This window comes from Gadus macrocephalus, chromosome 3, assembly GCF_031168955.1.
Source record: "Gadus macrocephalus chromosome 3, ASM3116895v1".
Classification (NCBI taxonomy): Eukaryota; Metazoa; Chordata; class Actinopteri; order Gadiformes; family Gadidae; genus Gadus; species Gadus macrocephalus.
The window spans coordinates 15751634-15769211 of record NC_082384.1 but is presented as its reverse complement, the minus strand read 5'-3'; the positions used below and the strand labels follow the sequence as shown (position 1 = coordinate 15769211).

Genomic DNA, 17578 nt, shown 5'->3' with positions numbered 1-17578 from the left:
GTACACTTTCACTTGCAATTCCTTTTTAATTTCAAAATTGCCCTTTTGAGACAGTTTTGTTTACAGCTCAAGTTTAAACTGTCCAATTTACATGTTTGCACTTAAAACCTGTTGTTTAAGATGAAGAGAAAAAGTAAAGTACATTTGTATTTTGTAACACAGTTGAGCCATTTTCATTATTTTAGAGCAGATTGAATCTAATCTAATCGAATCGCGATTAATCGATTCAGAACCGTATGAATCGAAATCGAATCGATTTAAGAAATTGGCCACGATACACAGCCCTAGTGAATGTCCTCAGTTGGTCGAGATTTCAGGGCATAACCAACATCTATTTTAGAGGATGAATTTTGATTAATCATCATTAATTGTCTAATACAAATAATCAACATAATGATATTTACCTAAATTCATGGCTATTGACCACATCTTCATGGAAACACATACTTATAACATCTGCCAATACATCTGCCAATACTGGATCCAAGTTACTTTTGAAAACACTGGAATTATCAGCATTGGATCAATCGGCAAGCTAGCTGTTGGAATTCATTCCAATTGTTAGAGATCAATCAGCAGCATTTCGCAGAGGGACTTGGGAGTACATAAAAAAATAAAAACACCAGAACTGTGTCTACACTCAGAATGAGGATGGATGTCCATGGATCAACTGACATGTAGCATCACTATTCCTTATTCTGTTGCACAAATAATAATAATAGTTATTATTAATAATAATAATCTAGCAGAGACACGCCAGTACATCCACATGAGGCTGTGAAGATCACATGAGCACTTTGGCATGTGCATGCATTCAGCGGTTAAACCAGTCCGAGGAAAGATGACAGTGACAGAGGGCTTAAGGGCGAGACGTTAAGACATAATCGATTAAGCCCACAGGCTGAACACCTGCCTCTCCACAACGTGTGGACTGAGAGGAATCAACGACATGGACATGTTTTATCTGTTCCGGGGGACACAGACACCCGTTCTGACCGGATGGCGCTCATCCAAACGGGCCTAGGGAGAAGTGCTACTAATGGACAATGTTCTCTTTGGCCTTCAACACCCTTCTGCCTTTTGTGGGCGAGTCACTGCACTCTGATACACGGTCTACTCAGCGGTCTTGGACCCTGGAAGAAGACGAACTGACGCCTCGGGATATTAACCCTTCAGATACCAAACAAGAACACACACACTAGTGTGGAGTGCTTATGAGTTGAAAATATACATTCAGAGGAATCTAGTAAAATATTTAAAGAGCAGAGTTTGAAGAAGTTGAACTACTTAAAAAAATATATATGGATAGGAATGGAGCGTGGGCAAGTTGACAGCCTCTCAAAAATGATTAGGATGGAGTATGTTCGTAAGCTGAAAACCTTGGAAACATTACCAGGATGTTTATGTTCCTTAGTCGAATACCTTGAACAACAATTCTAAGAATGAAGCATGACTTGATGGGAAAGCATCTCCAAAATACGTTAGGATGGCGAGTGAGGAGAGTGAGTGATACGCACAAATAGACCTGGGATATACTGCAGTGTGGGTGAGAGAGGGTACGTGGGCTGTGTCTTACCCGGTGCTAGGTGACGAGCGTCTGTCTGATACCTGGTACATGCCTCTGGTGCTCCCGGACATGCTGGAGTTCCTCTGAAAACATAGCCAAGACCCAGGGCGCGCGTTAGTCAGACGGGACTGCACAGACACAATCATCATAGCGGTGTGGTTAATGGATCGTGTCGGAGTGTATTGACACTACTGTACTTTGTCTTAATGGGATCTCATTTTCATTCAAGATTATTGTGTTCATTGATGTTTTTACAAATTTGTTGTGTAGTTTGTGTCTTATGTGTAGAACCAAGACACCCAGTTGACAGCGTTTTAACCTAATGGGGATCCTTTGATAAACAAATAATATATGAATCATAATCTCAGAGAATTTTCTAGGGTGGAAGAGTCTCTCGTTCACTGTAACGTCCGACAACAAGATATCTGACAATTAAACGTCAATCATTTAAGAGTCAGATAACAGTAATGAGATTGTACAACAATTAAATGGAGTTATACTTTGTATTGTTTCCTGTCACAAACAGAGCAGCAAGAACAGTTGGTTTCTATTGGGACTGTGAGCTCAAAGCTTCCTTTCCTTCGTACTACATCTGAAAAAACAGCCTCTTGTACTTCAAAGCTGAACCCTCATCTTCCTCCACCTTTCACCCAGTGAAATACACCGTCTTCCAGCACAATGCTATCTCCCAGTATGGGCCTCCCATGGGAAGAAAGGATCCACTCTCTATTGCGTCTGAGACACTCTGGATAAAAGCATCCACGACCAAATGGCCCAAATCATTTAACGTGATTATATCATCTCAATTTCTTCTTTATTGAAACGTGTCTCCATGGAAATGGGCTTGCCCCGGCAGATGGTGATGGAGCCGACGCTGGGGGACGCTGAGGAGAGGAGCGAGGAGAAGGTTCAGGTCCTTAAGTGTTCCACCCGCAGGTAGCGAACACGTCTGCTGTGCGGTACGCTCGCTGGCGCGTCGGACTGTGAGTGAGGGAGCAGTTTTGATGGCTTTGTACGACAATTAAAAGGAGGAGCTCTGAATGAAATGTGCTTCAGGGTACACCTTTTCTATCAATTCATTTACAAATAAATAAGGATATTCCCTATAATATCTATTGATAATATTATAATATTCCACGTAATTATTCCGAAGATAATTATCGAGTTAAAAGTTAGACGTTTCAGTATGCATTTCTTGTGTACAGCGTGCAGATTCTTGATCTAGAAGAGTTTTCTATATAGTGTGTTTCTTTCCTTTTCAATATGACAGAGTTTTAAGGCATTAACGAGCAAATTAGAACTCAAGACTAAAGACTGCATGTTTCTCTTATTCATTCATTTTGAGGTGAAGTATTTATGTAAATGTTATCAATGTTCATACAAGGCAGCAGCTTTACCACTTCAAATCAGTGGCTTTAAATTAAACCTGCACAGTCGCCTGATAAACCTGATTTGTTCACTTCATGAACTAATCAGATGCAATGACCTAAACCTCAGCCGAGGGCCAAAACAATTACCAATTAGTAGGCACAGTCGACAAGCTGTCTACAAGTCTATTATGCCCTGTCCTTGAATGTACTACAGGGTCCTAAATCAATAGAATCAATGCATTATTTAACAGACACAGCTACTACTATTTGTTACATTTGAAAGCTTGGCCACAAAACAAAAGGCCAAATCTGCCAAAAACGACAAATACTGTCAACCTTCGTGTTTAAAACTCAACAGGCTTCAATGTGAACAATCACAATTGGCATATCAGCACGAATCGTAGTGGCATCCATTGGGTTCCATTGTGTTAAACCCAAAAACCCAATTTTCCGCCGTGTGTTGTCAATCTTCTACGTGATTCTACCCGTAGAGTACCCGCTTTACATGACTGAAGCTCTGCTGTAACCGAGTCAGTCTCAGGCCACGAGGGGATCTGTAACCCACTGCTCTTTAACAAACAGAACTAACGTGATGTTTAGGCTAGAAGGTAGAGGAGAGTGCACTGTGGCCGATTAATTTCATGACTACAGCCCTACAACAGTCATCAGGGTTCGAACCAAGTACCTTGCAGCTTGATTTGTCCCTCACCATGAACTTTATTGCACACTATTTAGGGAAAAAGTTCAGATGGATTACAGACACTAGTAATCCCCCTGGAAATCAATCAGGGTGACATGTATTGGCTGCAAAAACAAGCCACACCGTGTTTTCTGCACCATGTGCAGGAAAATCTGATGACAATGAAAACCCTAACCCAATGCATCATGGGATATAATGTGGGGAAATGTAGCCAGCAGCTGTTCACTTCTTTTACTGTGCCTTATGGGTATGAAGCAGCGCATGACACAGGAAACCAAAATTGCAGACCAAATGGCAGTGCGCCCTAACTACTGCCTTACCCAGGGCACAGAAGAGGAGAGCCGAGATCGACCGGCATGGGTTTCAATTATCGTCTTCTTAAACTGACCTGCCGTCCGTTGCCCTTTGACCCCTGGAAGCTGCAGCGGCCCAGGCTGCCGTTGGGCGTGCTTCCGCAGCTGCTGATGATCTGCAGCTGCTTCTCGGCGCGGTCGGCGCGGTCCAGCAGCTCCTCGATGAACTGCTGCAGGCGCACCTTGGCGTTGGCCTCGCGTGCGGCCGTCTCCTGCAGGAACTGGTCGATCTGGGCCACCTCCCTGCAGGGGGGGGGCGGAAGGACGTCTCTTACACCGGGGACATAAAGGTGTGTTGTTGGGTGTAGTCATCACTCCATTGTGGTCTGCTGCTGCGTGTTGTTTGTGGTGATGTTAAGGAACTGGTACATTTTGGACAACCTCCCTGACAGTGTAGGAGTTAGACAAATGGAGGTTTTGTAAGATTTTAGGAACAAAGACTGCATTGTTACGAAACAGGGGCATGTATCTATCTATCTATCCGTCTATCCATCTATCTATCCAGATATCTGTCAGTCTGCCTTTATTAATCCACAAATGATGGTATCTGTGAGCTGTTTCAGGGACATTTGTGGTGTGAAACAAATACTTGAAAGATACTGAGTCAGACTCTTAAATATAGTGTTAAAATGAGGTGACTGGGGTTTTCGAAGCAGTCTTAAGGAGTCTGTACTGCTAAACACAGAATAAGAAAAGGGTAAGCCTCTGCATCCTGTAGAAGTACACAAATCAGTGTGCTTGACGGGAACTCTAAAATAACATGTTTTGCTATGTTGGTTCAAGGTCTGATAATAACTGCGCTCCTTAAACTCATAAACAAGTCATGAAACGAAACACAACTCAACCAGTTGGAAACGTTCAGAGCAAACATTGTAATAGCAGTAGTACAGATAAGAGACCACATGCACCGACAATAACAATATACAAACAATATCAAACAACATCGACCTCAGACCAACACGGGAATCCCTCCCAATACATCAACACTCAACAAGCACGCACTTTATATAAAACATAATCATGTTTCCCCTACAAATCAACCCCGGCACCAAAACCCTCTCCATCTCTCCGATCTCTTTATAGTCCTCAAGTACATCCTCAACCCAACTTCTTCCAAAGGAAGCACATTCTACTATCCTCTGGAGGACGGAGTGCCCCCCCCACCCACATGTCTGTTTGTAGATGCAGGCTGTAAACACAGGCTCGGCCGTCATGCTCCTTCCTGTAGCTGGCTGTGCTCAGGAGGGCTGAACAAGGAGCTCTGCCGCTACGCCTCATGCCCACCGGACCAGACCAGGAGGGAGGGACTGTTGAAGGCAGGACCGCCAGACGTCGGTCTAGACCTGACTATCGACGGGGTCAGTCACGGAAACTGGGACACCCGGAGCCGAAACTCATGTTTTAAGTCGCTCCGTTTACAACAATGAAATCTGATCGTTTCTATTCTTGGGGTGAATATAAGACGGGGATTCACGTTGAGTAGAATCGTTTGTCCGAAATATGTTTGGATGCCGAGCATAATTGCTGCCTATTAAAGGAGCCATTTCTAATGCAAGCAGCGCTTCAAGGCTTTAGAGGATAAGGCCAGCCGGACCGAAATAAAACAATTTCCCCCTTTGCCAGAGTCCTAAATATACAACCAAAGCGGAAACCTTTTTCTCTTGCCCATTAGAATGGCTTGTCAGGCGACCAGCAAACAGAGGCTTTAAGATAGAGACCTTCACTGTTGTATGAACATCTTCTGAGTGTGTGGTGGTGCGGCCCCAGAGACACACTGCAATTCTCTTTCCGGTCCCAAGATGAAAGACTTGAAGAACCCCTCCCTTACACATTTAGAAAAATTACAGCAGAAACCATAGAGGGCTGAGAGTACAGAGAGAAAATCAGATTTTCTCTTTGACATAACAATAAGAGACATGAAAAGGGGAAGCTCAAAACACACGTTGGCAGCTGTGTGCACACAGCAGCACAGAAGAGGTGGGAGATAAACGCTTGAAGGATTTCACATTTCAACACCTCAGAGACGCACACACACACACACACACACACACACGCGAGGAGCAGGAAACCAACACGTTCCCCTGGAGATAAATGGGTGCTAATTCCCAGTGAAGATGTGGGTACAAATCTCACAGAGGAAGTACGGCGGTAGCTCTACGATGGGGCGTCCTGTGCCAACACATTGTTTTAGATGGGTGAAGGAGAGGCTGACCCGGCAGACAAGAAAGAGCTATCGCGCATAGCAAAGGAGCCAACGCTACAGCAATGAAGGGACATGTTTGGGTCAACATTTCACCAAAATTGCCCAAGTCAAGTCAAATAACTATTGCTGTTGCTGCATTCATCACCCTAAATAACTAGTATTGACACCATTACTTACCTAAAGTATGTCCATATTTTAACAACTAGCTTGAAAAAGAAATGACACAGGGTTGCTTTGTAGTTTGAACCTCCAAATAAATCAACAGATTTTTGGTAAATTTCTCCTATTGGAAATAAAAGGATTAAAAGCTGTCAAGATCGCCCTTTCAAGTCATCCAAATGCCTGGCAGCCAATAAACATGAAGTATTTAATTAAAATAGGAAAAAAAATACACATCAAAGTTTGACGTCACCTGGTGGCCACGACGGACGGCTGGTGTTTCCCAGAGTTCTCTCCCTGGCAGACGAGACGAACGACCCCTGACCTTTTGAAGAGCCGTCTTTAAAGGTTAATCCACCTCCCTCGACTTCATCCCCTCAGTCGCCATCGTTACCGCCGTTCATTCAAAAATGATTCCTCATTAATATTCATGAAGCTCACAAGGACGATAGCGGCGTCTGCCACACACAGTTGTTTGGTGCGTTTTAAAAACCCAGCGCAGTCCCTGTTCTGACCAGACTGCGTCAGTAAGGCAACTGGGAACTGTGCTGTTACGATCGACAGCACAGCGCCACACAATCAAACATTATGCAACATGCCACAGCTGTATGGGCCCACCGCTAGCTAAACAAGGGGCGGACAGTGGGGGGGGGACGGCGTCTTATCCCCCGCTGGAAGGCACCGGGTTCGATCACTGATGTCCTTCAGTGAGACGCCTAACCTCCCGCCCATGCCTTAATGTTGTGTATTTGTATTCATTGTGCGTCGTTTGGGAAAGGAGCGTCTGTTAAATGACAATGGGCTGCGTAGTAAAACCCTCTCGGCTACACCCAGGCTGCCGCTTGAAGCTGGAGTGACGGATCACCCACTGAAAGGATGGAAGAGAGATAAGAGAGTCGAGAGAGGACAAGGCAAACATTGGGATCCCGACGGAGGACAAAGAGCACGGCGGGGACACACACACAAATAACGGATGCTCTTTTTGCAGAGTTGTTGAACACAATATGGACGCCAGACAGAAAACAATCCTGTCACTAATTCATCACCCTCCATTTGAAAATATGTGTACTGCTCAGGGTGTATTTGGGCAGTGACTATAGATCATAAAGCTTTTTATCTCACTGAAAGGATCGAGAATAACCTCTTTATGAATATTTAGGGAACTAGGGGCAGCTAGTCTTAGGCTGTTCTCAGACAAAAGTCTTGTTCAATTGTGGTAGTAATTACTGTAAACATACACCCGTACATTTTCTATTTATTTAGTCATTGCTGCTGTCCCCATTCATAGAAGCGGCAGAAGTTCTAGGAATGGATAAATAAATGATACATACTAAATAGTGTCTAATGGATTCAGTAAACATACCAAAAGAAATGCATGGTGTTAATGACAGCCATCTTTTCATGTTTTGGCGGCCTCATTTTGATTAGCTAATGCCCTCTCTTTGAAGAGAGGAACGTCGTTCAGCATAATATCCAAAGAGGGGCAGAAATCTGGCCTCCTTGTGCGGGTTGGCTGCAGCTCCACACCGCACTCTGAATTAAATAGAGAAAAGCAGAGAGGTCACATTTCCTTTTATTTTGGGGACCATGCCGTTTTATTGATTCCCCCATTAAAGAAGTAAATTATGATTAACCACACTGGTACAACCACTCATCCTGAAATAAAACGATATCTCTCTAGTGCTGCTCATTGGTATTCCAAATCCAAACGTCACTCCTATACCCCTGCCACGAGCCATGTTTGCGTATGACTTTAATGATACACATCGATAATGAATGTCATGTTTAGATTATTCTTGTGTGAATCTCCCCTTAGGCTTGCAGCGTTATCGTCACCGAGTCCAGCTGGCTACCGTTATACTGACGTAAATCTCTCTCTCTCTCTCTCTCTCTCTCTCTCTCTCTCTCTCTCTCTCTCTCTCTCTCTCTCTCTCTCTCTCTCTCTCTCTCTCTCTCTCTCTCTCTCTCTCTCTCTCTCTCTCTCTCTCTCTCTCTCTCTCTCTCTCTCTCTCTCTCTCTCTCTCTCTCTCTCTCTCTCTCTCTCTCTCTCTCTCTCTCTCTCTCTCTCTCTCTCTCCCTTTGTGTACATGAAGAACCACATGTCTCCTCTGCTCAGAGAATTATCCTAAGCCAGTATTTCTCCTCAAGGACGGTTTATGCTCACGCCTCACAGTGAGAGTTGATTAGGCGGCTGTGAGATTGTCGTTGGCCCTCTGGTTTAGTCTACAGATGTATACAAGTGCAGTGTTGATTTTATTTAGCTTACTTCAGTATATATCTATGCATAAAATACTTAATCAATAAAATCTATAAAATTATTTTATATTCTTTCGTTTTCCCTTAGGGATTAACAATGTTAACTTCCTCACCTATGTGTTTTTAATGACCCTGGTTATTATTAACCAGTGGGGAATAATAACCAGGGTTAATAATAATAATAAATTGTATAGACCTAGAGTAATTCCTCATAAATGAACTGTGACATAATGTCCTCTTTTCAAACCTCCCATCTCTGCTGAGCAAAACGGTAGACGTATAATAATCCAAAGAGACAAATGGGCGGTGCGGGTTTGTGGTTAGAAACAAGTGTACAGTAGCCCTGTGTCAGTGGCTTCCCTTTTCTTCCTCTGACTGTTCAGAACTGCAGTTTAGTAATTCCTGCTGCACACACAGAGCGAAACCTACTGTCGCTGACACTCTTTTTCCATTGCCCTGAGACGCTGTTTGTGCTTCACACTGTGAAAGAAGTCACTGTTTAACAGCCAGATACTCAGCTGGCAATGGGAGCAAGTGAAGGGCAGAGTCAGGCAAAGGAGAGAGAGAGTGAGTGAGAGAGAGACACAGACAGATAGAGAGGAATAGAGATACAAGGACTGGCTTCTTAGTATTGCAAAGAGTCACATTGCTCGAAAGGTTATTCTCTCAAACAGGTGTTGGGTACAGAAAGATGCCAATTAGAGATCTAAAAGTGTTGGGTACAGAAAGATGCCAATTAGAGATCTAAAAATGCAGTGTTGGATTGTGTCGTAAGACGCTTATCCTGCAATCAAAACACAATGCACTGTTGTTTTTCTGCTTATTATCTAGGAACTAGAGAATTTGAATGATGCAAAAGATAGAATCTTCTGGGAGAAACGTCCCCAGCTACCCATTGGACTCACCACACTTAAATTAGCATTCCGTATGCATTATGGGAAAGCATAATGATGGCTTAATGAATAGCCTGGGCATTCGCAGTGAATAGCAACTTAATTAATGTTAAGAACGTTCACCCAAACACAAACACCCAATTACCACTGCACGGTTTAATCAGTTTACTCTGTCAGTTAGGGGGTTAGAAAGGGATTAAGACACCCAGGGGGGTCTGTCATATAATGTTAGCCTTGTTGAGCCGTGCCCTCAGTCTGCAAATAATGTAATAATAAAATGTACAATGGTTTTAAAAAACCATCCCTAACAGACTCAAGCTTTCAGATTTTACCCAGAAGAATTGAATCCAGAATCCAGATTCTGAAAGAAGATTGTAAACAGATAAGCCTGTTGGTAATTCTGTCGAGTCTCTCCAACAGAACCCTTCCCTAATTACTTCTATACTACTTATATTCATGACTATCAATCTACTGATCCACCATTGACTTTTCATATCTGTTCTGTCTCTATCTCTACTCATAAACCAATGAGCCAATCAAAGGAAATGGGTCCTTTTGGAGGACAAAAAAACTGCGACTGACTGTCTGTTGCAGTCTGCATTCAGTTGCAGACCAAAATTAATGAACTGTATCAAACAGCCCAGCCGTCGTCGTGATGACCATAGAGACATGATAGGTGGCTATCAACAGTCAGCCCAGATGTTGAGGCCCTGCGTGCCTTGAAGCATGATGAACACGACACAGGAAGTCATACAGCAGAGATACAGACACAGGTAGAGATACAGTAGAGACACACACGCACACACACACACACACACAAACACACATGTAGAGATACAGTAGAGATATACAAACAGGTAGAGATAGATTACAGAGACAGGTAGATGTACACAGGTAGAGAATAGATACATTAGAGATACAGATACAGGTAGAGATACAGAGTAGACGCACACACAGATGGAGATACAGTAGAGATACAGACACCCGTAGATACAGTAGAGATCCATACAGAGGTAGAGATACATTAGAGATACAGACACCGGTAGATACAGTAGAGATCCATACAGAGGTAGAGATACATTAGAGATACACACAAATACACAAAAGTAGAGATACAGTAGAGATATAGACACAGCTAGAGATACAGAAAGAGATACACGCACACATACACAAACAGGTAGAGATGCTGTCGAAATACACACAAAGGCAAATAAAGACACAGGTCGATACAGTAGACATACACACACACATGTAGAGATGTACACACACAAAGGTAGAGATGTACACACACACAGGTAGCGATAGAAACACAGGTAGAGATAGACAGAGGTAGATTTACACCGGTACAAATACAATAGAGATACACACACAGGCTAGCAAGCAGATAACCACCACGTTAACAGAGAGAGAGAGAGAGCAGACTAGGAACGGAAGTGGAAGATGCAGATTCAATTGTGTTTGACATCACAGCATGAGTACGCCAACTTTGAAATAAAATGTTCAGTATTTGTTTAGATCTATTTCAAAGCTTATCTATGGAGAGAGGGAGTGGGCAGCTACTGCCTCTAGGGCAGGAATAGGACCAGCTCCATGAGGTATAAAGCCCAGGGTCAGTGTTAACAAAACATGCACACAGCTGCTCTGGTGTGGGAGGGAAAACTAGAACACACGCTACCCGCTAAACATGCTAACTCCCCGAAACACCCACGTTAGGTCCAACCCCATGACCTTCTGGCTATGAGCAATGTGGAGACTGAGACAGTGGTGACTTTGTTTCTAAGGAATCACTTAAATCATATCCAACAGCAAAGACAATAACAATACCATATCATAATGGCATGTCTAGGTCCACTGATAGAACAGCATTAAAACTGCATTAAATCTTTAGGTTCCTGACTCACACTCCAAGCTAAGAATGAATGCACTTACGGAAAAGTTAAACCCTTTGAAGAAAACTACCAACTGCAATCCGAGCAGATAGTGTTTCATAATCCCAGATAGAAAATTTGGGGGTTCACAGCAGAAAGTACAGGACAGTAGCAGCATTAAAGAGATACAAATTTAATTAACTAACTATTTAATTAATTTGTATAGAACCAAAAAGATTTATTTTAAGAGATTTACCATCTACCATCAACAACGAAGACTGACCAGCAGTAGCAGCAGCATACAATAAACCACAACCCACATGCACTGAGACTTACTGCTGTTTGTGGTTCAGCTCCTCCTCCTTGCTGACCAGGTCCTGCTTCAGGTTGGCCAGCATCTCCACAGAGACGTCCACCTGGCGGGACAGCTCCGAGGCCTTGTCCTCCAGGTCCGTCTTCTCCTGGCTCAGCTGCTGGCTCTCGTGCTTGGCCCGCTCCAGCTCGGAGCTCTTCCTCTCCAGCTCCGCCTGGAGCCGGCCCACGCGAGCCGCTATCTTCTGCTCCACCTACCGAAGACCACGAGGAGGAGGAAGGAGAAGAGATAGAGGCCGGGTCATTGTCACATTGGATTTATTTTTTAATAGTCTTTACTTTTCTGTAGAAAAGGTCTAACAAAAATAGAAATTGGAAAACAAATCATTCATAATTTCCATCATTGCCACAGGGATCATAAGTAAGTCCATTATTGATCCCAATACATCCGTGTTGTTACCATGTATTATCATGTGTTACTGTATCTTCTGAGTCACCTATGTTGTTGTTTTTTTGTTCATACATGTATTTTATTTCTGTAATTGTACGTTTCCTTTGAATATTTGGCAGGGGACAACAGATGTAAACTAGCATCTTAGGCTATCTCCGGCTCACTTACAGTTTGCCCGTTGATTAGCATTTCAATGTCCCTGAAATAAACCAAGAACTAAATCTGGCAGGAGTACCTCCTCAGACAGCTTCTCCAGCCTCTCGTCCAGGTCCAGCCGCTCAAACGCCCGCGCCTTCAGCCTGGCCAGGCCCTCCTCGTAGGCCGCCTCCACCGCGCTGGCCGCGACGTTGGCAGCCACCGCCACCGCCGTGCCGGGGTTTCCATGGGAACCCTGGTCCGAGGACGTCATGGCCTTCTTGACGAAGATGTCCCCGAGGGGGAACTCCAGGTTGGGTACGTAGCGGGCGGCGGCGTTGGAGTTGCCGGGCACCAGGCCCAGCTCGTCCGGCCCGTGGAGCTCCCTGAACGGCCGCTCCTTGAAGCCCGAGGCCCGCAGTTCAAAGGGGTCGTTGTTGTTGGCGGGCGTGAGGAGGGCGCCCTCGGCCACCAGCGGCAGCAGGGCGGCCGCGTCGCACACGCTGTTGGACTTGGAGAGGACGTACAGAGTCTCGTACGTGTGGTTGTACTCCAGGTGGGCGCGCAGCGACGACAGGCTCCGGAAGCGCTTGTGCTCCCCGCAGCGAGGACAGCGGTAGGGCAGGTCCAGCGAGGCCATGCCTTGCGTGGTCGGGAGGGGGAGGCAGGGCAGTACCTCTCACGCGGCCCGGCGACAGCGCCGGTACGAGGGTACCATGTGGGCGCGCCAGGCGGGCCCTCTCATGGTGAACTGAGGGCAGCGGGGGGCTACGGGGAGCTGCTGGCGGGCTGCGGATGGCCGGTTGGCAGCCGGGGTCCTCCAGGAAGGGTCTAGAGCGGGCTCAGGCATTGTGCAGACATTGTGGATGCACCTCTCTGCGATGCCAGTTCACTGGGTTGTTGTCTTTTTGTCTGTGGTCTTTTGATCTGGCGAGCAAGGGCCCTGAAAGTACACAAGAGGGAAAACGTCATGGTTTGAAAGAGCCTCATGCTTTGACAGGCCATGTCCCGTTCTACAATATATTCAAACTCGAGATACTTCATTAAAATGAAGGACATTTAAGTCTGCAGCTCATCCGTGCATGATTAACAATATGCAGGTGATTGTTCCCTTTGAACATGTTGTTTTTGCAACAAAAAAAATGGCACTACGTAACACTTCAAACCTACCGCAGAGATGAGAGGAGAAAAGAGAAAGTATGAGTGCTTTGAAATCCCCATGGCATTGTCATCAATCCTCAATGGCTCGGCAAAGAGACATAATTTAATATTTATTTTGTCTACATATAGCTAACCTAACCCTGTGTGTAATATATTGGCCTATATTTATTTAAGAACACACACTATAAACCCTGATACCATGACCATCAAGAAATGCAAATAAACCCAGGGGAAGAACCGAGTCAAGCATTAAAAGACAACCATAACAAGGATGCTTAACTAAGCAAACAGGGCATACTTTTTTTTTTTCACAAAGCCCCAAGAAAAACACATTAAAACTTTACTATAAAAACTAAAGGAAAGCACTCAAAAAACAATGAACTCAAATGTCCAGCCAGGGGTTCGTAAAAGTACCTGGCATCTAATAAAATGAAATCAACACAGTTTCAGACTCGCTGCTCTACTGAGATGCCCAAACCAAAATATTGGCAAACCAATTTGTAGGATCCACATTCTGTCAATGTTGACCCCTTGGGTGACGGTCAACAAGTTAATCATGGACTAGACGTCATGATTTGTGAAATCCATAGCAATTAGTGTGCTAACCATGTAAACATAAAGAGGCCAAAAGCTAGAACTCTATTCTACACCACAGTACTGTGTTTTAAAGATAAATAGATCTACCTAAATTAAACAGATGCTGAATATGATTTACATTTATTGTTGTATTTACATTACAAACTGTAATGTAACTGTAACTAACATTTATAAATTCTACAGTATGTACACCAAAATGACCATCATTTCTATGTTTGAGTGTTAAACTGAAGTGCACCTACTCAGTTGACCTATATTTTGGATATCCAGACCTTCTGCAGAGGAGGAAAAACACCATAAAGAGATGCTCTTTAATGTAATCTTCTGGGGCTGCACTCTGTCATTAAAAGTGCTGCCAGCCATCACTGCTTTTAATAAACTATCCAGAAATACTATAACGTTTTTTATGTTGCTTTATGTTGTCCTATTTGTTCACTGATAAATGTCACTCTTTTATTATGTATCCGGATACAAACGTGACCACATTTACATACTGAAGAAGGTAGTTATTCTCCCTCACGTTAGCAGGACTTTTATACAGCAACGTTTCTCTGAGATGCCTGAGGATTTACACACTCGGTAAACAAACTATTACAGTTTGTAATAGTGTTCAGAAAGTGTGGTTAAATGAAAAAACAGCTGAATTGTCAATCAATATTGTATTGTATACCAGGCAACAATTTTGCCTGGTATACAAGAATACAATATTGATGATGAGACATAACAATAGAGCAATAGAGCACTCCGAGATCTGATGGTGAACCTCACAGGAATGTACATGTTAAACACGAACATGAGACAACAAAGACCACAATCAGTTGATTCAATATGGACTGTTGGTGTGACTTTCTGAGCAAATTGATTCAGTTAACCCATGTGATTGGACCAATCAGCCGGGGAAAGCACTAATGTCAGCAAATCAGAGAGGGCCACAGTTTGTGGATCACTGAAAGCGTTCCTAATGGTTTATAAGTGTTAAAAACGAATGTATAATGTATTTGATATTGAAGGCAATTTTTAGTGTACGGAAACTGAAATGAATTTTGCAGAAATAGGTTTGTGTGAATCTGTTAACCAAATGCGATCAAATCAAGCCATAGGCCTCAGATAAAAAAAATGACTTTTGCTTCATGCTGACACTCTTTAAAATTCTTATCCGAATGAGGTTAGTTGGCGGAAAGATCAATAAACGTACAAATATTATATAGTGTGCATATTTTTGCTGCAGACGTCGAAGGAGGACTTATCAGACTCCATCATCTTCAGTCTTTTCAGTTTTTCACTATCTCTGTGGATGGTTGTCCAATCAGTTTGTAGCATTTTTGTGAATGTGTAAGAAATATGAACATTAAGTATATAGGTAAGTGGCAACTGGCAAGTATTGAACACAGTTATCATATGGGCCTATCGTAAATATGATTGAATATATTGAAAATACATTAGTGCTATGGTTTCGGAATGAGGTCAAAGGCATACAATGATGTTCCTGTTAAGTTATGAGAATGCCCTTCAATCCATAATAATAACATAACATATTTAGAGGTGGTTGAATATGGCTTTGGGTATGTTAGGCCCAATCCCATTTCTACCCCTTACCCCTTCCCCTTACCCCTCCCCCTTGTTTTGAAGGGGGAAGGGGAAGGGGTAAGGGGTAGAAATGGGATTTGGCCATAGTCTCCCTGTCCCCAGTCTACCTGGACCAAGATTCACACCCTAACTCCGGGTCGACGTAGCTCAGGAGGAAGAGTAGGTTGACTTGTAACTGGAAGGGTATTCATTCAATCCCCTGGCTCCTCCTTTCTGAGTGGCGAGGTGTCCCTGAGCAAGACAACTAACCCTCACTGCTCCCGACGAGCAGGCTGTCTCCTTGCATGATTGACTCCACTGTCGGTGTGCCAGCATGTTTAGGAATGCCCTAAATGTAAATGTAACTCCTTACCTTCAGCCTATTGACCTGCATCTGTATTCTCTGTGGTCGCTTTGTACTGAGCAGTGATGCTGCTGTTTACTGTTGTGACATAGAGCATATGGTACCTTGCTCTGTCAACAAAACAGGACTCACACACAGGAACGATGTAATTACTCTTACTTGTCAATGATGCAGATTCTGATTTTGTTTGGCAACTTCCTTCAAACCCCTTTGCGGCCACCACTTTAAATGGGTCAACACACATAGATGCAGCCACTTAGAAGAAAATAATGACTCTGACCATAGTTGTAAAATGACAATGTAGGCCTAGGGAGGCTACACACATTTACTTGACACAGACAGGCAACGTTAAACTATGTATCTAACAACCTACTACTATTCCTTCTTAATACATCAAGGGAATGCCCCATACATTCTCATTCTTAAAGCAAACACTCAAGTCCATCCGAGCCGGTCTAGAGAGGCTGTGAATGGTTAATTGATTAGCAAATAGAAAAGGAGAAACTGTCATCAAGGTTGATGCATGTGGCTCACGTGGATCCATCTCGCTCAGAATGGGTGTGGACGGCACTGGACGCGCCATAAACATTGTTTTTTTTATCCCCCACCATATATCATCGTGTTAGCATGAAGTGTTGAACATGGAGCTAACCCAACGACTTTAAATGACACATCTGCGTATCAATAGGTTCACAGGGATACCACGGAGACAAGACAGCCCTGTTCGGAGGAGACGGGCTGCTAAAACGCGCCTGCATGGCACGCCGCGATTTTTATCCCGTTTCTAAAGCATTGGCCTACGGTGAACGCTAATTTAATAGGACAAAAACGACAACCTCTGCAAAACGAACCCAAGACACCGTGGTTTTGGTTCACTGGCCCTCTCAATGTCATATCCCCAAGACACATGTAGCTAGTAACGAATGAAGAACAACATGCCTCTCACCTCTCTGGCGTCCCCCCGTTTTTTTTTTCCACTCCGGTTAAAACCAAACCGCTCGAGCCATTTGTTGACGTCAGCGCGCCACTCTGCAGCAGAATCCACACCAGGCCTGCAGTGCATGCAAGAGGTACGCACGGCAAAAGCAATTGCTGGCGCTAGTAGTAACACTAGTCTCGACACAAAGAATTGACAGCGGATGCAACCATAAAATATGTAATGACAATCCGTTGATGCTGCGTTTTGCCCGGTCGTGTCAGTGGAGTTGGATTCGTCAGGGGCTGAGACAGCGGGAGCTAGGACATCAGGGAGGGAGTGAGGGGAGGGAGGGAGGGAGGGAGAGAGAGTTAGGTAGCCAGAGTGTGTGTGTGGGAGAGAGAACCATATAATCCAGCATAGCATCCTCAAATGGGGAGACAATTGGGAGGAACACAATGATGGAAGCAATTAGTTATTTTGGGGTAAAAATCAGCATCTTCAGCGTCATGATAGCTCCAAATAACTATCTGTGTAAAAAGGAGAGGATTACCTGTGTTACTATTGGGACTGTGACCTAGAATTTAAACCATACCATACCAAGATGCATGACTGGGGAAATATATATCGTTTAAGAGCTCTTATGGAAAGAGCCAAAAAGATAGGCATGTGTTTGTTTGTGTTTCAGGGTTAGAGATGATGGTGTT

At 43.9% G+C, this 17578-nt stretch overlaps 1 protein-coding gene across 2 annotated transcripts in view; it reads right to left on the bottom strand.

Moving 5' to 3' along the window:
• Positions 1 to 17245, bottom strand: part of fbxo41 (F-box protein 41) — a 32165-nt gene extending 14920 nt beyond the window's left edge. The window contains exons 1-5 of one of the 2 annotated variants that reach the window (XM_060047606.1): positions 16902 to 17245; positions 12368 to 13210; positions 11706 to 11935; positions 4026 to 4233; positions 1577 to 1650 (exon numbers count right to left, since the gene is read on the bottom strand). In XM_060047606.1, the coding sequence (XP_059903589.1) occupies positions 1577 to 1650; positions 4026 to 4233; positions 11706 to 11935; positions 12368 to 12907 (1052 nt within the window). In that variant the 5' untranslated portion in view covers positions 12908 to 13210; positions 16902 to 17245. The remainder of the gene's footprint in view (positions 1 to 1576; positions 1651 to 4025; positions 4234 to 11705; positions 11936 to 12367; positions 13211 to 16901) is intronic. The other variant, XM_060047604.1, reaches the window with a different exon arrangement.
• Positions 17246 to 17578: the final 333 nt, after the last annotated feature.